This window comes from Rhinopithecus roxellana, chromosome 15, assembly GCF_007565055.1.
Source record: "Rhinopithecus roxellana isolate Shanxi Qingling chromosome 15, ASM756505v1, whole genome shotgun sequence".
NCBI classification, from domain to species: domain Eukaryota; kingdom Metazoa; phylum Chordata; class Mammalia; order Primates; family Cercopithecidae; genus Rhinopithecus; species Rhinopithecus roxellana.
Genome location: NC_044563.1, coordinates 32,745,566 through 32,770,038, shown reverse-complemented (window position 1 = coordinate 32,770,038; position 24,473 = coordinate 32,745,566). Strand labels below are relative to the sequence as shown.

The 24,473-nt window shown below is 40.7% G+C and overlaps 1 protein-coding gene across 3 annotated transcripts in view; it reads right to left on the bottom strand.

Moving 5' to 3' along the window:
- Positions 1-24,473, bottom strand: part of AMOTL1 (angiomotin like 1) — a 183,256-nt gene that overhangs the window by 87,591 nt on the left and 71,192 nt on the right. For all 3 annotated transcript variants that reach the window (XM_010360570.2, XM_010360571.2, XM_010360572.2), the window contains one exon: positions 2,351-2,500. In XM_010360570.2, coding sequence (XP_010358872.1) covers positions 2,351-2,500 — 150 coding nt within the window. The remainder of the gene's footprint in view (positions 1-2,350; positions 2,501-24,473) is intronic.

Sequence of the window (24,473 nt, the reverse complement as noted above, 5' to 3'; positions counted from 1 at the left end):
CTCTAAACTCCTTAAAGGGAAAGATCATGTCTTCTCATCTGGGTCTCCCCAGAACAAAGCCCAATGCCTGGATGTCATAGGGGCTCAGATATTTAACCAATAAAAGAATACCTACATGAGCTCTATGAAATAAAAAATTTAGCCCATTTCACAACAGGACTATTAAGTAGTGCATTAAGGATATTACTATAGCATTATGGAAGTAAAAATTCTACCACTAACTACTGGCATGACCTTAAACAAATCGCTTTCCCTCCCTGAGCCTCAATATCCTCCTCTGTGAACTGAGAGAGCTGAACTAGATCATCTCTAGGCAGCCTTAGCTCCTACAAATTCATGTAATGATGGCTCTATGTTTTATATGTACATACGGCACATCATTTTCCCAAAACAGTCTTTCTTCCCCAAGTTCATCTTTTCTTCCTATAAATGACATTCTCAAATATGAGTCATCCAGAGAGAAGTGTCATATTCACTTCTGACCTTTTTATCCTTTGCTCTCCACATTTAATCAACTGCCGAGCTCATTTTTCTCAGTCTACAGTGAAATAAGAAAAAAATGAAGGTGGTGTGATATATATAAGCTGTGTGTATATATATAAGCATATATACATGCTTATATACGTATATTAATACATCTATATGTGTATGTAAACAGATATATGCTATTAGAAGGTTCATAACTGCCCTTTTTGAAGCAATGGACTGTCAAGAATTACATCCCTCTTACTTTTTTGGTATTAAAATATGAAAAAAGGTGACGGCAGATGACACTGTTACTGCCCTTGCAATAGCAAAATACTGTAACTCTGTGATGGACCCCTAATTTTCATTAAGAAATGTCACATTTGTAAGAGTTACAAATCACAACCAAGCCCTAGTTTCTACACCAACAAGCTCCCCCATCCAATCCATTCTTCCGTGCCCTCAGCCACTCTCTGGGTTCCAAGTCTCCCTGCCAGCCATTTAGACATCCTGAACGGCCTCTCAATATCTCTTGCCCCTGGCTCCTTCTCCTTTCAATCCATATTGTATTATGACCTGTATTCCTCTGCCAGATTCAGGCTCCAGAGAGCAGAGAGTTCTGTGTGTTATATTCATGTGTCGCCTCCCCAGTGCCTTGAACCCTGCCCTGATACACAGAAGGAGTTCAGGACATGATTGTTGAGGAAACGAAGGGAGTACACAGACTGGTTCCTGAAGCTCAACTTTGATCTTAAGGCTCTCCCTGTCACCCTTACCCCCAAAATCTCAGTTCTGTGGCTTCTCTGAACCTCTCTTCTAAAAATGGAGAAACTTTCATATCTGCCTCATAGGAATGTACGTGAAATAAACTGAAATTTATCCCTTACCTTCAGAGGATCAATACTGTAACTGAGATATAAACCCAAAGTTCATCAGCAAAAAAATTTTAAACAATAAAAACAAGCTATTAAAACTTTACACAAGATGAATTGCCAAATATTTGTAATAAACCATTAACTACCCAAGGAAACATAGATGAATGTGGGTTGAACTGGTCTGCTCATTCACTCTACCATATTTCCTGAAAACGTGTTACAGTTCAGGCATTGGGACAAGTGCTGGATTACGAGAGTAAAGAGGACACAGTCCTCCCCTCAGGGTAACTGATCTGAAAGACTTAATGGAACAAGCACATTCAAATAGGAATAAAATTTTAATATAAAATGAATAAAACTTCAAATAAAAATATATTTCCAAAGGAAAATGATATATTTGGATAAGTAATAAAGGAACAGATCTCAACAAGCATGAAAACTATTGAAATCCCCTTTCACTGAAGTAAGAGAGAGATGAGTTATATGCACATTTAGCAAGAACCATGACATCCTTCCCTAAAGTGGTTTAAAGATTCCCTCACAGTTTAACCAGTCTTAAAAGCCCTCAAAAATAGATATGAAGTTTTTACAAAGGAGACAGCTTCTTCCTTGCTACAGTCCTAAATTACTTCTTTTAACTTCTAAATTATTTGCAAAAAGAGATAAAAATGAAAGCAGAGAAGGAAAAAAGAAATGAGATTCTGAGAAAGGGGAGAAAAAAGTATTTGGGAATCAGATAAAAATGGGAAATAAGTGATAATTCTGAAGTTCCTACACGTTTAGGTATGACGCTCTCAGAGAGAATCACATATTAGAGTAAAACTGTCTATTAACACCTTAGCAAAAGATGATTAAAAATAAGGCATCTATCAACAGACAATCGATAATCCAATATGATGATTTTAAAAACAAGATTAGAGAATAAACATCTGAATTATACAAAAGAGCTAAAGATGAGAAATGTAAGATCATTTTGCTTTTCCAACACAAGTGCCAGTAAAAGGACTTACCAACTTTTTCCCTGATGCTACTGGTTGCCTCCACCGTCAAAGCAGATGTTTCATGCCTTCCAGAATAGAGTTGAAAGTCTGGGGAAAAGTAGGTGGCGTCTTCCAGAACCTGGACAGGACTACTGGGGCTATAACAAGCAGGAGGGGGGCCTGGGGGAAAGAAAGCGAAGTGAATATGAGTGCCAATCAAGTCCTCCTTCCTTCCTGCATGACTCACAAGAACCCACCAGGCATTCTCCCACAGCGTTTCAACTTGGCAGAGGGAGCGCTGTCTTTTTGATTCATAAAATTCCAAAGTTACTATTCAGAATTATCACAAGTCCAGCCACCCACCAAAATGACCCATGAGGTCAACATAACTGTCCTCAAGACACACCGAGTGAAGGCACGAATGCTCTAATGCTCTCACACAACCTGGCAGCAGCACCAGTGAAAAGTCAAGTCCTCTGCGGGACTGAATGTGTCACAAAATTCTGAATGGTCAAGGTTGGGGACAGAAGGGAGGGAAGCGGGGAGGCCACTGAAGGAAAGCTAAAATGGGAAGAGCAGCTGTCTCTCAAAATATATAAAAGATACAGAGAGGAGTGGTCATTCTGCCACACCATGTGTTAGCAAGAGAATGTGCTCTCTACCCCACTCAAAGACTTTTGGAGTCTCATGTTACAACGTGGAGCTGGGGTTATGGGGTCTGGTCTTCTGCCAAGCACTGGCCTTTTAGCTTCAGTTTATCTGCTTTACATACACACTGGAGTGTGCTTCCTGTTCCAATTAAACGTGACACTGTATTCAGTCCTTCAATCACTGAACATGAGATAGTACTACAGTAACACTGATACCACACACACAACATCTGTGGGAACATTCAGCAGGACGGGCCCAGGCTGTTTTCCCTCTCTGCACTGATTCCTCTGCGTGGGCACCAAGTTTAAGGCTCTTTTCAGCTAAAGTAACTTCTTTTACTCTGGGGAAAGAATCATAGTACTTTTTAAAAAATTAACATCCTTGCCCAAAAGATAACTTCATTAAAAGAAAAATCCTGTTTTTCAGCTATGGCTTCCAACTGGTAATTTGAAATTTCTCACTAGGTTTGTTATCTACCCATTTCCCACAAGGCCATAGTTAGCAGTAAGTGACTAATTATTGATACCAAACGACCATAAGATGGGAATGTCCTCATCTTCTTCCAGAGTGTCTTTGCCTCAACATATGAAACAGTATTTGTGTGCGTGCTCACATGTATTACAGGCACATTTTGGACTAGAAAGAAAAAGGATCTGACAACAATTTTTTTTCCTATGTATTTAAAATAATGTAGTTGTAATGCCCACTTTAAAGATGAACATAAACCGAGTATGGATGATACTATATGAAGATCAGTCTAAGACTTCAGTTCCAATGCATTACAGTATCTGCCAGCCTTCTCCTTTTGGCCAACCTGGAAAGACTAACCTGAAAAGAAACTCAGCCCCTTTCTGGGCATCATCCTCTACATCTATAAATCTAGAAGTCTAGGGCTAAAATTAGGAATCATGGATGACCTGGATGCAAAGGCAAGTCCTAATCTGGCTTCCTCTTTCAGGCAGGTGGAAAAACGGTGGAAAACGAAAAAGATGCAAGATGCAATTCTGGCTGCACATTAAACTCACCTGAGAAACTTTTAAAATCTCTGTACCCAGGCCCCACCCAGACCTATTCAATCAGAAGCTCTGAGGATAGGGCCTAGGCACCTGTATTTTATAAAGCTCTCCCAACGATTCCAATGTGTAGCAAAACTTGGGAAGCTCTAAGCAAGAGGGAGAACAACAACAACAAAAACAAACCACAAAACACCTTTCTGTGCCTTCATCCCCATTCCTCTCACCAAATCAGAGTAAGAGAGGAGTTGAGAGCGCATATGCTTCAATCAAAGAAAGTGTGGTGTTTTCTTAAAATAGACACTGAGTCAGGAATGCCATGTGCCAGCATATTACAACTTCGGGTGATTCTATCCACTCACATGACTAAGAATGTGAAATGAAAACAGAGCAAACTGATAATAAAACTGAGATCCAACTACAATATATATATGTGTGTGTGTGTATATATATATATATATATATATGAATATGCATATAAAGAAGAGTGTAGGGATGTGTGTGTGTGTGTGTGTGTGTGTGTGTGTGCTCTCAATGGGGAGCTCACTATGGATCCCAGCACTAAGCCATTCACAGTCACTACGTCGGTATGAGTTACTTTTCCACGTCTTATCTCATGGCCTGCCAACTGAGAGTGGATTTAAGAACTCCAGACCACAGAACACTACAGAGGGCAATGCTTGAAGCGGGGCCGGAGCACAGAGGACAGCAAAGATATACCTTCGTCCTTCGCCATTGTTTCCTCAACGTTATGAAAGAACTGAAGCATTTCACACACCTCCACACACATCTGAATTCACACTGAAGTACAGGATGCCTAACTGTCAAGACATGTCAAAGATCACTTAGGACTTCTTCACACATACCCAGGGTCCCACATGCCACTGAGTTACACTCCCACTGCTGCCGACCACTCCTCAGTGCTGAAGAAAGGCTGGAGAGCAGAACAGATGAAAACAGACCAGGCAGACGAACATGCCAGGTACCATTCACTCCTCCGAAGCCAAGAGACAACTGGCTGAGCTATCCCAGCACTGACAGAGCCTGAAGGAGTCACTTTAACTGCTAGCTTTCTCACTTGAAAGATAAGGAAATGTGACAGTAATGTGAGTCACAGAGTCTACCCTGGATTCCAGGGCCACACAACAAAAATCTAACGGAGGTTGCAGTTCCACCCTACATGTGCCTAATCCTTCCCCGCCTATTTTAGTTCACTGTCTTCACTGGGAACTCCTGCAACACAAATTGAGTCTACTTTCTTAGGGAAAATGCAGGGCACGTGATCTAAGCGACAAGGTCAAGGATATCCAAAATGAGGAATTGGAAAGAAACCTATGGCATGAGAGGGAATCTGTCCACAGGCCAATAATACAACAGGCTCAAACATGTCAAAAGTTCATGGCCAGGAGTGAGAGCTGGGAGAAACCACAGAAGCCTCCCAGATACCACTACCACCCAGAAAGCCCCTGCAGAGCCTGGCTCGGTCCCAGGGACTGAGCAACCATGCCAGTTTTTAGGGGAACCCACAGCCTGCCAAGGACCCCGCTGGCTCTACAGTGTGTTCTGTGTACAGTGTAAGCTGCCTGTAGGTGCTTCATAAAGACCATTCCCATACAAGCACTTCTGGCCATTGTAAGTAACTTTTAGATATTTCAGCGCCAGAATCTTATCTAAGAATCACCACTCACACAGCTTTAGTCTGCACAGGGAAAGTGGCAAAAGCAACGGAAAACGAGCTAAGGTCTGAGTAAAGGAGTTAGCTCTCTGGGGAGTCTCCCACTGGGGAGGAGAAAGTACAGCGCCTAGGGCCCTTAACCTGAAGAAAACCTAAAGATCTGTTTTTGCTGCACTCAACAAAAGATGAAATTCTAACATTCTAGTTTAAGGGTACAACATTTCTGCCTTATATTGCCTATGACCCATTTCACCAAGAATGGCTCCTTTTTCTTAAAATCTGCACATCATTTGTCAACATGAAAACTCCTTTGCTTCTCTCTCTCTGAGCGTGACTGCTTTTTGGCTTGCTTTTCTGAAGCATTGAAAACTTCCTTCCCATATGGTTTTATGCATTACTTTCTTTGTAACAGAGGCCTTTCGGTAATGTGACTCTGAGCAAGACTGTTTTCCCTACTCAAGAGTGGCAATAACAAGGGCTTCATTGTTGAAGGGAAAAAACTGAATTAAGGTAAATGAAGTGAGGTGTCTCGAGAAGGCAAGAGGAGCAACAGAAACCATGATGAGCCACTCCTCTGCTTCACCTGCCACTGGAACGACTAATTCCCGAGGGTCAGTTCCTGAATATGTCCACAGGCCAATAATACAACAGGCTCAAAGTCTCTATGAGTTTTAAACCCTGGAGGACGTGAAACTGTCATTCCAGTATCATAACACACAACTAGGAAATCACTTGTCCTTAAATTCCACTTCCGGCATAGTACTCCCTTACACATAATGATTTAGGCTATAACTTCAGGGTGGAATTTTTGTGGTTTTCAAGGCTGTTTCTAAACAGGGCGCCCCTCTAGCTGTGCATAGTCCTGCTGGTCCCCTCAGCACCCCAGCATCCTGTGAGCATGTCATCCTCATTCTCCAAGTGTCATCTTTTGGCTTCACATGCACCCCTAACTACTCTAAAGTGCATCCTAGTAAATGCACCTCTGCAGTTTACCTCCTGTAGAACGCCTCTCAACACCACCCCCCATGCCCTGACTGGTCTCCCTTCCCTCAAGTGTCACCACAGTTATGATCTGAGGCACACAAAACTTGGTACTTAAATTTCACCTGCCTAGTGTTTTGCAGCAGTCATTTAATAGGCTGGTGTTATGGCCCTGGTGAAGTCATTAGCCCTTTGAAGACAGCCAGTGTACTGTGTACTTGCTAATTTATGCAAGCATGTAGCATGTAAGACATATGCTTCTCACTATGTGCTGACTGATGGCAAGAACACGGTGTTATTCTCTGGAATGGTTTCATTACCAAGTAAGAGTTAAAGAGAAGTCAAAGATCGCTTCAAAGCCAGTCTCTATGAGAGTTTCAGATAATTCCTTGTACCTTTCAGTTCCGTAAGATGAGGGGGCCCTTACTCTCCCCTATGCAGCAAATACTAGTGCTTTCAACTCTCCAGCCAGCGACCCATTCCTCAAAGAGACCACTAACTGCAAAACAACTCCCAGGTATTATGTCACCGACGTGCAAAGCTTTCTGCCAGCTACATGTAAACCAAAACCTCCTAATGATTTAAAAACAATTTCACTGTCTAGATTACAATAACCTCCCATAACTTTATAACAGAGATTTTAACCACAGCAACAAACAATTCCGTGGCTTCTATCTTATGTTTCAAAGAGCTAAGGAATTTGCTGAGTGTGCCAGCGGCCTCAAAGTTAAATGTAAGCCATCAAGCCTTCTGATTCTGGCAGAACTCGAGGTTTTTCTAGGCAGTTGAATACTCTGCTCAAGGAGAAGGATACCCCGGAAACAATGTTTTTAAAAGGGCTGGAGAACCTATGACCAGTACCTGAAAAATAAGGGCCAGCCTGTTTAGGAGTCCTCATGTGAAACCGAGCCAGCTCATCTGGATTAGCTGATTCACAATATTAAGGGCAGCACTGACAGCCGGCAGTGCCTCCTCCAAACACCTACATGCAACACATGTTTTTAAAAAGGACACAGTGTCGGGCGTGGTGGCTCATGCCTGTAATCCCAGCACTTTGGGAGGCTGAGGCAGGTGGATTACTTGAGGTCAGGAGTCTGAGACCAGCCTGGCGTGGTGAAACCCGATCTTTACCAAAAATACAAAAATTAGCCAGGCTTGATGGCGGGCGCCTATAATTTCAGCTATTCGGGAGGCTGAGGCAGGAAAATAGCTTGAACCCAGGAGGCAAAGGTTGCAGTGAGCCAAGATTGCGCCATTGCACTCCAGCCTGGGTGACAGAGCTAGACTCCGTCTCAAAAAATAAAAATACAAAAACCAAAAAAAAGAAAACAATAAGCTCCACCACTAAACTAAAAGCACTCCATGGAATATGCTTTCTCACTCTCTTTTCCCCCAAGCAACCATTACCTGAAACCCAAGGTTTGGAGTTGGGGGTTAAGGGGTGGGGTTTATAAGATTCCCAACCCCTACATGTCAGGTCTTTTGAACGGGCATCAAACTTGAATTCTAAACCCTGGACCAATCCATATGTTCCAGAAAACAAGTGAAATCACAACCCCAACACCTATTTAATTTAGCCTCTGTCACTGAAAGTGGAATGTGTGTTGAATAACTTCAAACTCGTCTGAAGTTTAATTATGTAATGCTTACTTAAAAATATCTTTGAGATATTATCAGTATAAACCAAAATGCAGAGCACATGCTTAACCTTTAAAGTAGCAATTGAGTCCAAGAGATCACTGTGATTGGAGCTATAAATAGCAAGAAATGAGTAAGGTTGTCCTTGGCCCTTAGGATTTTATGATTTGGCTCCAGAGACCAACGTGCACACAACTACCCATTTTGATTGCAAAGTTAAGTGCTCTATTAAAGGAACAAACTGCTTTGGAGGTCCATGAGTAATCACTACTACCTGTTGACTGACGGAAGGGACATAGAGCTTCAGTGACAAGGAGAAAGAGATATGTGGGCTGATATTGAACCGGAGGGAAAATGAGGAGGATGTTAATCCACTGTGGGGTGCGGAAAAGGTTAGGTAGTGAGGGAAGATTGGCCCAACATGGGAAAAGGAAAAGCATAGGACTGGGTTATGAAAGTGATGTCTCTTTAAGGAATAGAGAGTTCAGTGTAGCTTGGTTATGGGTAAGGAGAAGGATGAAGCTATACCTATAGACTCAGAGTATTTACTGGCAGAAGGAGGGGGTTAAAAGCATTAGTACATTATTTTCCTAACATGTTAGCACTGGAAAATAAACTAGAGATTAGGTAGTTCAACTTCCAACTATTACCTACCATATTCCCTTCCTGACAGTCACCTAAGTAAATCCTTTCACTGTTAAAGAACACTGAACTCACTGTCTAAGTCTAGGGGCAGGTCTGTCTACCTTCCATTACAGAAGCCAAAAGGTCCCCTCCCTGTTCCAGCAGTTAGAATGACCTAGGCTCAGTCAACTGGATGTGCACTGAATCTTGAGGAAATGATGCAAAGACAAAAAGGTGTTGATAAACTACCTGCGATAGCACTATCCCCTGGAGTCCAGGAGCAGCAGCAATCTCTATAGTGACCTCATCCTAACAAGACAAGTAGCGTATCTCTGGCTGGGTTCCCATTGTCTAGCTGCCTAGATTCCTGCCCATTTTCTGAGCCTTCCAATTAATTTGTGAGCTGCCCAATATATATTTACAATGTCTCTTTTGCTTAAGTTAGCCAATGTCACTTTACGCTTCTTATAATCAAGAATCTCTGATAGATTTATTTTTTAAAGCAATTGTTCTGATTCTCATTCTAGTACAGCATTCCATTTTGTATCTTAAGTACTACATGACTTAGCACTATCTGCCTGGAATTATAGTAACTCATGTACATTGCCCTACCTATCCTTGGCACCACCTTTTGCAAATACCTGTGAGAAATACTTGCAGTTCCCCCATGGTTTCTTCATCTAGAGGGCCTGTCTACCCTTATAAATCTATGCAACTTTTACTTTGGCACATACTAAATGCTAAAATATATACTAATTATGAGAAAGTCTTTTGAAGCTCTATTCTAGTGCCACTTCCTCCAGGGAGTCATCTTTTCCTCCTCCCCCCAATTTCTATATGCTACTCAGTGCTACCCAAGCATTCTATGCATACTGATGCCATAATGTATTAAACTGCCTATGTATTTAGTTTCTTTCCCACCCCTCCCCCTTTAACTCATAAAGAGACTGTGTCTTATTCACCTTTGTGTCTCCAGTTACTATCAGAAATAAGATCACAGCAAGTACTCAATTTTTATTTTACATATGAATCGTCTGCATATGTTCCTACTACCTAAGAGTTTCTGACACATCATGGGGACTCAACAAATACATTAGCTTAATACATATATTAAGATACATTTTAAAATAACTAGTTATAAGCATGTTCTTACTACAGAACTTAGCTCAAAGTCAAGTTTGCCTTTTTTTTTTTTTTTTTTTTTTTTTGAGACGGAGTCTCGCTCTGTCGCCCGGGCTGGAGTGCAGTGGCCGGATCTCAGCTCACTGCAAGCTCCGCCTCCCGGGTTTACGCCATTCTCCTGCCTCAGCCTCCCGAGTAGCTGGGACTACAGGCGCCCGCCACCTCACCCGGCTAGTTTTTTGTATTTTTTAGTAGAGACGGGGTTTCACCATGTTAGCCAGGATGGTCTCGATCTTCTGACCTCGTGATCCGCCCGTCTCGGCCTCCCAAAGCGCTGGGATTACAGGCTTGAGCCACCGCGCCCGGCCAAGTTTGCCTTTTTTAAGGTCTCTCAAACTACTCAGGAAACTAAGGAACCTATTGGGGGGAAAAGAGAAAGCCACCTAGTGCTGAAACAGGTTAATTACAAGTGTACTGTGATCGGTTGCACAAAGGCTTTGTACATAATGTTAGAAAACAACCACACAGGGATTCTGTAGCTTGAGCACACACTCACACTTAAGAGAAAGGTGCGCTCCCCTCCTCCTCGGCCCCCACAAGCAGGTCCTGAGCCCACAGGACTGTGCCCTAAATGCGGCCCTTGCTTGGGCTTCCTCCGCAGGTCTGGGTACCGGGGCAGAGGCAGGAGTCCTCCCTTCTCACTTGCCGTAAATACAAAAAGGGATATTCCCAGTCCCACCTCTCACACAGAGTCACAGTGAGAATGCAGTGACAGTATCCATAACAAAAAAGCTTTCTCTACAAAAATAATTTTTAAAATTTAGCCTTTAACATAAAATTCAAAGGTCCTTAAATATCTTGACTCAAATTGTAGTATTTATGTTGATATATTTGTTGCTTAACTTATCTCAAACAAAAAGACTGAAAGTACCTGAGCTCCAGAGATTTTTTTCCTCAGATAAGTTTTAATAAATAAACCCTGTATTTAAGTTACTGAAATTTAAATAATCTTTCATCATAACCTGTTTGTTTATACCTATCTAGAAGTTAAGTATCTCAGGACCACAGTAGTATTCTTTTGGGTGACTCTGGCACACACTGTGGTCCCACTGAGAGTGAACAAGTATTACCAGTGTGTAATACTCACTGCAGACAGTAAGTACTTAATATGTTTTGAACAAAGGTAAACAAACAGGATAGAAAGCTTTAAAATAACCCCCCAGATATGAAATGACAATTATGTCTGCATAATTATGCTCTGCAAAGCTCCCTCTCTCACCCCCACTAAGAGAAAGGAGCAGTTCAGATATTTCCTGTCTGCCACGGATTCCTCCAGCTTTCCGGATCCCATTAGTGTGTATTGTTGCAGATGAGTGACACTGGGATGTCTGTCAGGCAGCGGCATCCCACAGGGACTGGGACTCTCTCAAGAGGCAAGCACATTGCTTCTAATCACACTCAGCCAGCTCCTAAATCAATATGTGCTCATCAATGAATTACGTAATTTAAAGCAACCAACATCTCCAAGAAACTAAATATCACTTAAGTAATAAAGAGTATAACCAATAAGAGCAGGAGCTACCATTTATTGAGTGCTTACTAGTGCCAGGATGTTATAAAAATCATATTATTTATCACCACTCACTCCCATTTTGTTGATAGTGATACTGAGCTCACAAAGGTTACATAACGCCCAGAGTTACAAAACCAGCCAGCAACACAGCCACTCCAACAGAAAAGCTCTTTTGACTACACCATTCTGCCCTCCAAAGACCCCTCAATAATGCAAACTAATTCTAAGTCTTTTTTTTTCCCACCAAATTTCTTAGATTAAAATTAGGAGAGCTTTAATGAAATGTTCTTAACTTGTGGATAAAGGGGAAAGTTCCTGGGAAAGTTTATTTCTCTGCATGTATGAGGCTGAGAAAGATCCAGAGACATTTTCTTTGTGTTCTTTTTTCATTTTTTCTAAAAGTTTCAGGGAATAACAGTGCACTCCCTGCCAAACACCAGAACACCAAGACAATTGATGAAACCACCCTTCCTCATCACTTCCATCTGGCTGCATATTATTTTCTTTTTTTGCACATTATTTTCATGACCATATTGCCACTTTAACAATGAATCCCAAACCTACAATGTGTCAGAAACACTCATGGAGCTTGTTAAAAACATAACAAGTCCCCACATCAGACCTGCAACACTGGCTTCACCACAAGCATAGACCAGAAATGATGTTTTTGGACCATCTTTCACAGACAATTTGAATGCAGTCAGGTTTGGGAAGTTTGCACTTCTCTGCCAACATAAGCTCTTATACAACAAACATATACATTCCTGAAAAGTTGTGGTAAACTGAAATTTTGTAAATCAATCACATTTTAAGTACAAAATGTGTTGGATTTAATAAATCCAAAAAATAATGGATAAGTAAAGACATTAAACTCTTTCTAAAACTAAACAATCTGCAGTAACTCCTTTAGTAATGTGAAGAATACTTCCTACAATTTGTTACTTTTCAATAAATTCAGATTTAAAGTCAGTAGTTTCAGTGTCCTAGCTTTTATACGTGCAAACCTGAATGACTGTATGTGAGAATACGGCTATTTCAGTCACATCTAAAATACTGTTAAACAGAAACAAGGTGATTACATTAATAACAAAAAAATACACTCATTTCAACAACATGATGAGATAAAGCCGTGAAAATGCCTAGCATACCATACATAAATGCTTGATAAATCTGAAATTCAAAAATCCTCTGCTAAGAATGGCGGGGTAATTCTCATGAAGTTGTTATGAGGATTTAAGTGAGTTAATGTGAACCAACTACACACTAGTTGGTTATAGTGGCCAACTGCAGCCAAAAAGTCCCAGTAATACAAGCAGCTATCTAGTTACAGGGAAGGAAGACACAGAAAGTAACATTACTGAGCATGACATGCTAGAAGCATTATCTCAGGTAACCTCATGTTCCTGAGAATTAGGTTTCTTTTTCTCCTTTGTGCTATACAACAACAGGAATGACAGGCCCTGGGTCACAGGGCTCATAGCTATAAGGCTAAGAGGCAAACTCAATTTTGACTGCTCCAAAGCATTCACAAAAAAACAACAACAACGACAAAAACAGATACATGTGACAGTAGTAGTTACAAAGGATCATGGGTCATTGACAGCAAAAGGCAGAATTATTCACTCATTCATTTGTCCATTCAGTCATTCATTCCACAAAGATATATGACATTCAGCATCTGCCATGGGCAAGACAGTGCTAGATATAAGACCCAAATCTGAAAGTCTATCAAGAGAGACAAACACATAAAGCAGAAAATTGTCAAACAGTGCAGAAATAACAGGTTCAAGGAAGTGTGGAGTGGTGAGCTGGGATACCAGTGCCCACGTTCATCTCAAAGCACACACACAGGATCTAGAACTGTGCTTGGGGCTACACCTACCTCTTTCTCCTCTCAGACCTTCTTGTTTTGGCTCATGATACCCCTTAAAAAATGTGTCTAAAGCAACAGAGCTTCTCCCTAGATCTAGAAGGTTGTACACACATAAATAACCCCTAATTTATCATCAGCCATGATGCCGAGAGGGAGACTAAGAGGGAAACACGCTGCAAAATAAAATTTTCTAGGGACAAATCAACTACAGGCAAATGGATGTAACCAAACACTGCTGGGAATTTTCTATGTGGAGGGCATTGTTCTGTTTTGAACAATTTGTATTAACTCACTCAATCCCTGTAACAACTGTATGATGATTATCCCCATTGCTCAGATGAGGACACTAAAGCACTGAGAGTAACTTGACTAGTGCCATATCATCAGTAAAGAACAAAACTACGATTCAAGCCCAGCTAGCCTGGCTCCCTAGTCTATGGCTTTTGCCACTGTAGCAACAGTGCTCAAACTTTTTGGTTTTAGGATCCTTTCACACTCTAAAAATTACTGAGGACCCAATGAGTTACTGTTAATGTGAACTAAATCAATATTTAATGCATTTGAAACTAAAGCTTAGAAAGTACATGTTACTTCATGTAAAAAAAAAAAGCAATAATAAACCCATGATAGGTTACATAAAATAGTTTTATGAAAAGAAGTTTTAAAACAAAGTGAAAATGGTTTTTTATAATTTTGCAAATTTCTTTAATATCTGGCTTAATATAAGACAGCTGGATTCTCATATCTGCTTCTGTTTTCAATCTGTTGTTATATAATTTTTGATTGAAGTAAATGAAGAATATCTGTCCTCATACAAATATGTAGTTGCCAAAAGAAAGAGTATTTTAATAGCCTCTTCAGATAATTTTGACTATTCTGTGAAACCACACCAAAACTCAACAACTGGCATTTTCTTAAAGGCAATTGCAACATAAAATATGAAACCCTGACAGTAGTCTTTTCATGGATACTCCTCCGTACCGTATTACATTAAAATCTATTGGCCTATCTTTCACTTTGAAGAGAGTTGTTATTTTTTACATATGCATGTAACATCATATGTGGTCATCTGGAAATCAATGGTTCAATGAATTATAGAGATCTTCCATACATCGAAACATTTCAAGTGTATAATATCAACAAAATCCCATTTGTTAATATACCATGGATCTCAATCATCAGAAAAGTCTTTTACATATTGGGAAGTTGTCCAGGTGGCAGATACAAGTTTCCCAAAATTCCAAAATCCAAGTTTCACTTGAAAGCTTGGGTTTTATCAAATTCAGCAAATAGTAGTTTTTCTTGAAGTGACAAGTTCCCTTTATTTATTCTGGAGAAAATATCTACCTAACGCCCAAGTCAGAATAACCACAGTTTGTCAGTTGTTCTTTCAAGTAAATATGCATTCCATGAGAAAATCATCTAGTTTCATATTTATATCCCAATTCCATCACACAAGGGTATTTTTTCAGTTCACAGCGGATGTACTTTATGTATCTTCCCATTTCATCACACAGGATGTTAAAAAGACATACTCAAGATTTGAGATTTAATATAATCTTCTGTACTGCCTCAACTAGAACGTTCCTAAGTGGAAATGGGCTTTTTTGTTATTCTGAGTGTGTGACTAATTGACTGACTGCTACCACTGTCTTGATTCATGGTTGAGAGTATGTCTTAGTATTATTATGAAGACTTTTTTTTTTCTTTTTTATTTTTTGAGACGGAGTTTCGCTATGTCACCAGGCTGGAATGCAGTGGCGTGATATCAGCTCACTGCAACCTCCACCTCCCAAGTTCAAGAGATTCTCCTGCCTCAGCCTCCTGAGTAGCTGGGACTACAGACATGCACCACCACATCCAGCTAATTTTTGTATTTTTAGTAGAGATGGGGTTTCACACGTTGGCTAGGATGGTCTCGATCTCCTGACCTCGTGATCCACCTTAGCCTCTCAAAGTGCTGGGATTTCAGGCATGAACCACCGTGCCCGGCCTATTATGAAGATAGTTTTTAGGTCTCAAAGACCTCCTACCTCAAGGTTCCATGGAACACACTTTGAGAAACATTGTTCTAAATGACACACCCTCTCCCATGGGGAAAGTCCAAAAGATGTAAAAGTTACAGAAGACTTTTAAGATGAAAATGTTGACAATCAATTATAACTGAGAATGAGTTATCTCCTTGCCCAGGCAAAGGAAGATGGCCATGGCCCATGGAAGTCAGTGAAACCTGAAGACACACAGAAGCCCTTTGATATAAAGCACTGCTTGAACTCTATTAGTCAGGCGAATGGACCTCTGTTGATTAAAGAAAATGCATCTGGAGAGAGCTAGATGCCCACCCAGAAAACACCTGCACAAGAATGCACCTTCGGGTCCTTGAGGAATTCTTATAAAGGGGAATATAAGTCAACAATGATTATTTCACTAGGGAAAAAAAAAAGTTCCATGAGATTAGTTTTAGGTGAGGAGAAAAGAAATTGCAATAACTTGCCTAGCAGGAAGTCAGGTGATCCTGGACAAAGGGAAGGATGTTAAGACATGATGACTGAAGGCGAAAGAGAATGATGTTGTCAAGCCAAAAGACCACACTATTAGAAAGATTTAAAGAACAAAAAAAGATAGAGGAGAAAATATCCACTAAGCAGGAAGAAAGGACATGCCATACTTTGTTTTTGTTTGGCAAATCTGCTTTTTAAACAATGTAAGAATCCTGACTGTGCTGTTGATGAGCTATGTGAACACGAGCAAATGCTTTAATTTCTTGGTACCCATTGCCTTATTAGTAAGTGAGAATAATAATACGGCCTACTATATAGGGCTGTTATGCAGATTAATTGAGACAACAGAAAGGGCTATTAACAGTGTTACAAGTACATAGGAATTTTTCAGTAAATTTTAGTTTCTGTTCATGAAGACGGGAAAATATAACAGGAATCACCCCCGTAAAGTTCACTTTCAAGAGATGATCACATCAGTGAGCTCTTTTTTTTTTTTTTTTTTTTTTTTTTTTTTTTTTTTTTTTGAGACGGAGTCTCGCTCTGTCGCCCGGGCTGGAGTGCAGTGGCCGGATCTCAGCTCACTGCAAGCTCCGCCTCCCGGGTTCCCGCCATTCTCCTGCCTCAACCTCCCGAGTAGCTGGGACTGCAGGCGCCCGCCACCTCGTCCGGCTAGTTTTTTGTATTTTTTAGTAGAGACGGGGTTTCACCGTGTTAGCCAGGATGGTCTCGATCTCCTGACCTCGTGATCCGCCCGTCTCGGCCTCCCAAAGTGCTGGGATTACAGGCTTGAGCCACCGCGCCCAGCCAGTGAGCTCTTTAAAATAGAACAGCAACAAGATGCTCAGGCAGATAAGAGATGAAAGCTTTTAGAGTTTTGTTTTGGTCAGACTATTCAGCTAACAAACTACGCTAAAATTACATTTTCAACTTTCCAAGAATTGGGGATGAACGAAGATCTAAAATATACCATTACTCAGAAAATAAGCTTAAAATGTCCAGTTCCATCAAAGAACAAAATAAAAGACTACATGGTATAGTCAAAAGCTTCTTCAGCGTCTCCTTACCTGGCCCTCTTGGCATGCAAGTCAAGGGCTAAGTGGCCCTGGAGAAGGTATCAGAAACCAGACTAGCCTGAATACCCCTCAGCTGCCTAAGAGGCTCCATCTTCAGAGACAGTGACAATAGGGGAGTTACTGAGGGAGGGGGTGACGGATTTGTCCTCTGTACTGAGCGTTACAGATAAGAGGAAAAGAATTTTCCTCTCCCTAGCACCTTTGTTCCATAACTTTCCTTTCATTTCATCTCTGATATAATAGGACAGAGATCAAAACATGAACTTCAAATCTCTTCTTTGCAGTGATCTGTTCCTTTCACTGACAACATAGGAAAAAATAACTCTTTACTACCAAAAATGCAGAAAAGTCTATTCCTTCAGGATCATAACATACATGGCAATTTAAAGCCTATTTTCATTTTCAAAACAGTGAGTCTTTTAATGGACTAGCCAATTAAATGATAAAATTTTTTAAAAAGGTCAGCCTCACTTCAAGGTATATAATGTGTAACATTTTCTTTAGTATCCTATGCAACAGGTAACTGGATAATTTTTTCAAGTCAAGGATCTCAAAATAGATTTACAATAACTACTTGAAAAAAAAAGTCTAAATCAATATGATCAGCCATCATAATATAACATTTCTGGAGATTCTATCCCTATTCTGTGGATGCTGATCAAGTTCTACCTGGCAAGTGCCCAGGGGTCTTACAGTACAATATCTTAAAGGGAAAAAAAATCATGAAAATAGGGCTTTCAAGTGTATTACCCATTACCTCTTGTTTACAGAGCATATAAATGCATTTTATACTCATTCTATCACCATTTTGTACCTTCAGTTACTGTCTATTTTGGAATCATAATCTTGACTATGGAGAGCAAAGCATCTTCTTGGAAGAAAACTATCAGTGCGTTCTTGTATTATCTATATGTCTCTCCCCACTCCTGATTCAAACGATACATCATATTACCGATGTTCATGATGATTATCTGAACCATCAAGAAAATGTTACATAAGGCAGGAGGTGAGGTAGTGGGGAGGGGATCAATCTTACAGAAAAACCACCACCAAAAGTATTTGCCTTCAACTACACAGAAATTCACATCTTCAGAATAACACAGTTTCCAGGCAATCCAAATGGTCAAAGACTTACTGTGGGCTACATTTTTAATACTTTACCTAACGATAACATGATAATGATGATGACTGTAGCAGTTTAATACTGGTCTGTAAATTCTTTGACACACCCGTAGAAAGGTGGATCCACATCCTTGAATTTAGGCAGGCTTATAAGTCCACTTGGCCAAGAGAAAATAGAGGAGTAACTCTATGTGTCTTCCAAAATTAAATCATAAAAGGCAATGCAGTTTCCATCCAATTTCCTGGAATACTCACACCTGGAGCCCTATGCCACCATAAAAGATTCTAACTAGCCCGATCCTGTAAGGAAGCCAAGCCATGTGGAAAGGCAACTTGTTGACACTCTAGTCTGCAGACGTAGTCTTCAAGTCATCCCAGTCCAGGTGCCAGACATGTGAATCCAGTCACAAACCACCCATGCGCTCCCAGCCTTCTTGCCCCAGAAATCCCAGGAATGATGGAGCAGAGACAGGGCATCCTACAGTGCCTTGCCTGAAGTCCAGACCCACAGAATCTATAAGCATAATAAAATGTTGCAATAGTAACTGCAACAACCATGATAACTAACACTTAACTCTTCTAATTTGTCAAATATTGTTCTTATACCTAGCATGTAATTCTCCTAACCATTTTTTGAGGTAGGTGTAATTAAGAGCCCTACACATCACATGAGGAAAGTCTACTTGACAGAGAGGTTAAGTAATTTAGCCAAGATTATAAAGCTAATGAGTGGCACAGGTCAGGTGTGAATACGGGTTTCCAGCTCTGGAGTCTTAATCATTAAGCTCCACAGGTAATTACTGAAATAAAAAAAAAAAAGATATCCAAAGAGCACATCACAATTTGCCCATCAGGGTCCTCTTCCCACCATCAGGCAGGACATTACATCATACTTTCTCAATTTAAACAGAGTTCTAGTAAGATACCCCTAGACTTCTATTAATTCTTTGGTTGCCTCTTTGCCCACCATATCCTCCTAATCTGTATTTAGCCACCCTCCCCAGCAGAGAACTCTTCTAAGCTTCTAGAAGTCATGATATCTGCGATGTCAGCTCATTTTAAAGTGAAAATAAAATAAATGCTTGAAAGACAGTTATGAATCCTTTCTTCTCTTCCTAGAGCAGAATGAACCCAGTCAATTTGTTTTTTGTTTTCTAACATCTTAATACACTACATTCCTTTTATAGAATATGAATTCCACAGGGAGCAAAGGATATATACCCCACACCTAGCCCAGTTCCTGGCACATGACAGACCCTCAAATATCAGATGGATGAACTATATATCCTTTTATTGTAATCCCATCAAATTCTCCACCTCAGTATGGACTTGTACAATCCAAAGTTATTCACTCAACAGATATTTAAAGAGGAGTGAGTGATTCTGTATCCAAATTTCTGCCTAATTTATATCCTGTCCAAAATAAGAAATGTCATGCTCCCTAATGTCTCTTCTATAAGAGCAATTGAAAATATTCAAAGTAAATTTAATTAGCATAATTGTGACTACTGCCTAAATAAATTACTAAATTTAATGCAAGAAATTCAGTATTTTATTTTATGAACAATTACACATAACCCATTTTTTCTGTTCCTAACCTAATAAAGTGATTTTAGTCACTTAATAAATGTCACTAAAATATAAATATTTGTCTTTATTTCAATTTTTTTCTCCAAACTCCTGGAATTTATTTTGGAGAAATTTGAAAGTAAGAAATGTTAGAATTTGGGGAAATGTAATGCTTCAACTCAGGGCTAAGCTAATATGTATCTCAAAGTAGACTTTTCAGACTCTATTCTTAAGTTTTTTGATGAATATCATACAGGATCAACTCTAAAAGTCAGCTAAGGTAAATTTATTCACCATTTTTATGCCACTTACCACTCATTTTTGATCTGCCAGGCCAGTCAATACCACAGGAAGATAAGTCTGACAGGATTATGTCCTTTAACAAACCTACTAGTTTAAACAAACCTGACACCGCCATTATCTTCAAGGTTTGTATAAATGGTTTTGTGACGCTTTTAAAATTACTTTCCCAGGTGTCTTAATTGAAGCTTACTGTGATTTCAGAAGGCATTTTCTTTGACTCTTTTAGATAAAAGGACCATTAGACCATTTCCCTTTTCAAGAAGCTAGATTGGTTTTACATGTGTTTTTCTGCAATGAATTTAATGCTACGCATTGAGTGCTGCATCCACTAATTTCCATAAAAAGCACATTTCCTAATCTCTTTGTCTGCCCTTCTTCTATCTTCCAGCCTTTCCCACATCACCAGGATGAGCAATCAACCTATAACTGCAGTAATATTTAGGAGCCAGTCCCTCAGGAAACAGGGCCTTACCAGAGGATTTAATATTCTCTACTTTTCCCAAGACCCCCAGATAGAGGAGGCTTGCTCACAAAACACTTGGTTCTCAGAGTCCTCCAGAACACAGCCCGTGTCAGAAAGGAAAAGGCCTGCCTCACACCTGCTTTCAGGGGTCACATTCCTGGGTCATACCACCCAGAGCAGCGCTCACAGCTAAGCAGCAGCAGCTGAACGTGAGATGCCTCCTTCCTCCCTGGCACGTGGCCACAGGGTGTGTGCAGAGCCCTACCTCACAAAGAGAAAGCAAAGCGAGCTTGGAAGACAAGATACCTATCATCCCTGTCTTGCTGGGCCTATTCTGAGAAGGGTGGAGGAAAGGTGGGAGGAAGGAGGGAAAGAAGGAAGGGCAGACTAGGTCAGAAGAGGTGCAAGAAAACAGAAGTGGTGGCCGGGCGCGGTGGCTCAAGCCTGTAATCCCAGCACTTTGGGAGGCCGAGACGGGCGGATCACAAGGTCAGGAGATCGAGACCATCCTGGCTAACCCGGTGAAAACCCGTCTCTACTAAAACAATATAAAAAACTAGCCGGGCGAGGTGGCGGGCGCCTGTAGTCCCAGCTACTCGGGAGGCTGAGGCAGGAGAATGGCGTAAGCCCGGGAGGCGGAGCTTGCAGTGAGCTGAGATCCGGCCACTGCACTCCAGCCTGGGCGACAGAGCGAGACTCCGTCTCAAAAAAAAAAAAAAAAGAAAACAGAAGTGGGAAGACCTGTTATGTGAGTGGCTATCACAGTAGTCCAGGAAACAGGTAATTAGCCCTTAAACTGGTTTAGCTGTAGAGACATGCAAAGGAAGGGAAGTAGGCAAGAAGTATTTTGGAGGTCAACTGCAAGGACCTAAAGACTGACTGGGTATAGGGTGGGCAAGGAAATGAACCTTATTACAGTTTACAGAACACTTTCAAAGGAAACAATAGTTAGGATGATGCAGTGTGGAATGGTATCTGAGCATGTCCAAACACTGGAGAGATGAACAAGGGCCAGCTTCCTGCCTCTCGTTGACAAAGGTTGGTTCAACAGTGGAACAGATCCAGAGTGAAGAAGTTCAGGCTGACCTCTGATGGTCCTCTTCAGGAGGACCTTTCTGTGCTAATTCCACCCAAGCATTTCTATTTGCTTCTCTCAAGGACCAGATCCCTGGAAGAATCCTATGAATGGAACATCCCTAGAAACAGCAGACATTTCTTGATAATGGCCTGGTAAGCTTTGCCGCCAACATAACTCAGTTGCCATGCTGACCCAGCTTTCAAATGGAATGAGCCTCCAAAAACAGCAGTGGATAAAATGAGGTCCAAGTGAATAGAGCATTCCCAATCAGTTCACACAAGCCCTCCAAGGGAGATGTGGTATATTTCATTCAAAAATGTGTCCCTGTCTTATCATCTGAAGCCCTGTGGTGTTGCCATCAGACAACAGAGCTAATCTCACTGTAGAACAACATTCCTCAATAGAAATTGCTGCAATGATGGAAATGGCTATTAAGCACTTGAACTGTGGCTAGTGTGACTGAGGGCCTGAATTTTTCATTTTGTTTAATTTCCATTAAGTTAAACAGCCACAAGTGACTAGTGGTTACTATGGACAGTGTAGGTCTAGAACTTTAAAAAAATAGATGTGGGCCAGATCACATCTGTCCTAAACTGCCAGGAAAAAAAAAAAAAATGTCATGGAGTTATATTTCTCTACTCTGAGGAAGCTGAATCTCTAATATTTCAACATCTGCTCAAGCAATTTTCCAGCACTGGACTCTCCTTGTTATTACTACAACTACTTATCAATGTGCCTCCAAAACATTTCCATTTGGAAGGCCCTCCGAGACCCTAGCTTAACCATCCATCCACTGCATGAACCTTCTTCATGACATCCCTGAGTATGTCTGTGGTCCCTTCATATGTCTATGCAACCGTTACCAAGTCCCCCAAGCAGCAGTGAAACTTACGGTCAGGAGAGGCGGAGCACCCTAAATCCAGAGACACTGCTCCAAAAAGATACTGAGGATGCAGAAAATAATTTTAAGAAAATCATTCTATACGAAATTTCACCTCTTATGTGAGCACATGCACTATGTCATTTAAGCCACACAATAACCTTAGAAGATAAATATTTAGTAAAAACACTTATTTTACAGAGCCTAAGTGATTTACCAAGGCAATATGGTAGCCACATACCCAGTCGGGGCATGTCTTCCAAGGAGCAAGAGACATATGATAGAAGAAAAAGTCATGGTCAGGAAAGTGAGGCGCAAAATAACAGTGATTAGAGGAAGAAATATAGCTATATCAACTAATAACCTTAGAAATTGATCTATTTCAAACTCAATTGCTTGTAGATGAACAAACTCCATTCCAAAGGGTAAGCATCTCAGTACAGGCTATGTTTTAAAATGGTCATTCTTAACATGTGTTTTCAGGACCAGCAGCATCAGCATTGCTTGGAAATGTGTTAGAAATGCAAAGTCTTAGGCCCTATCCTCAATCAACCAAGGAAACAGAAACTCTAAGTGTGCGGCCCAGCAATCCATGTTTCAATAAGCCCTCTGGGGTATTCTGATGCTCAATCACATTTGAGAACAACTGTCCTGGAATTATACATCTAAGATCCAATTAATTTCCTCTGAGAAGTAAACAACTTGGTCATCAAGAAGGAAACAGAGCTCCCAGTTATGAAATTTGAGACGCAGCCTGGTGACATCAGCCCTGACTTACTGCACCTACAGTACCAAGCACCATAAACTCTGAGCTAGCCTTGTGAACGCAGTGCCAGCTCCTCCCACCTCCTGTGCTCAGGGGCACAGAAGAAATCATTCTTTCATCGCAAATCATACTTTTAGAGATGCAAAGAAAGGTTTATTATACAGATAGTAACAGATTGTGAATAGAGCATCCTATCTTCTATCTCATTCACTAAGTAGTGTTTGATACATGACACAGTGCTCCCAACGGTGAAAAGGAACACTTCCATGAGTAAGAACCGGGGTTCCAGGTTCTCAGAGAAGGTTCTCAAAGAAGATATATGTGAATTTACATATCATTAAAGTGATTTGCCTTGCCTCTCTGCTGTTTTAATAATAATAATGGTAGCAGGCATTTATTGAATGCTTTCAACGTGCCTAGCATTGTGCGCATTGCTTCACTTTGCCCTCATGCAGCTCCATGAGGGAAGAACTATTATTTTCCCCATTTTACTCATGAGGCTTCAGCATGTACAATTCCGAGGTCACACAGCAAGGAGGCGGCAGGGCCAGGATACAAGCAGAGCTACCTGTTCTCAATCCAAAATACTACCTCTCCTTTTTCATTTTAACATATACATAACTCTTAATCTATTCAACTTCATTCATACTGTTTATGTTACTGAGTTTTAAGTACTGTGTTTTCACCTTCTTTTAAGCTATCATGCCACGTACTGTTCAAAAAGGTCCTCAACCACTCAGTTTATGCCAACTCAATCAGCATGTGCTCAAGAATCAGAGTAACACACTCTAAAGAATTCATGGCAATAAAGATCCAAAACTGGATCAAAAGCAAACCAATTTTATTCCCACCATGCTTGAGCAGCATGCTCAGGGAAGCCCTCCCTGACCACCTGGACCAAAGCGAGCCCTCTCTCCTCTCTGTTCAGAGCTCCCATGGTACATCACATGTGTCCCTATCATAGTAGTAACACATGGTAATGTCCACATGCCACACCGCTAATCTGTGAGCACTTCAGAGTGGGAACTACACCTGATAGTCCATCTGTGCACAATCAAGACCTAATAGATGGTTTATAAGATCAACAGCAAGACATATAAACTCTCAAGAGGGATAAAAGTGAACTACAACTTAAAAATAAAATGTAAAACTATAAAACTTTTAGAAGAAAACACAGCAGAAAATGTTTGAGACATGGGTCTAGGCAAAATGTTCTTGGATGTGACACCAAATGCACCATCCTTAAAG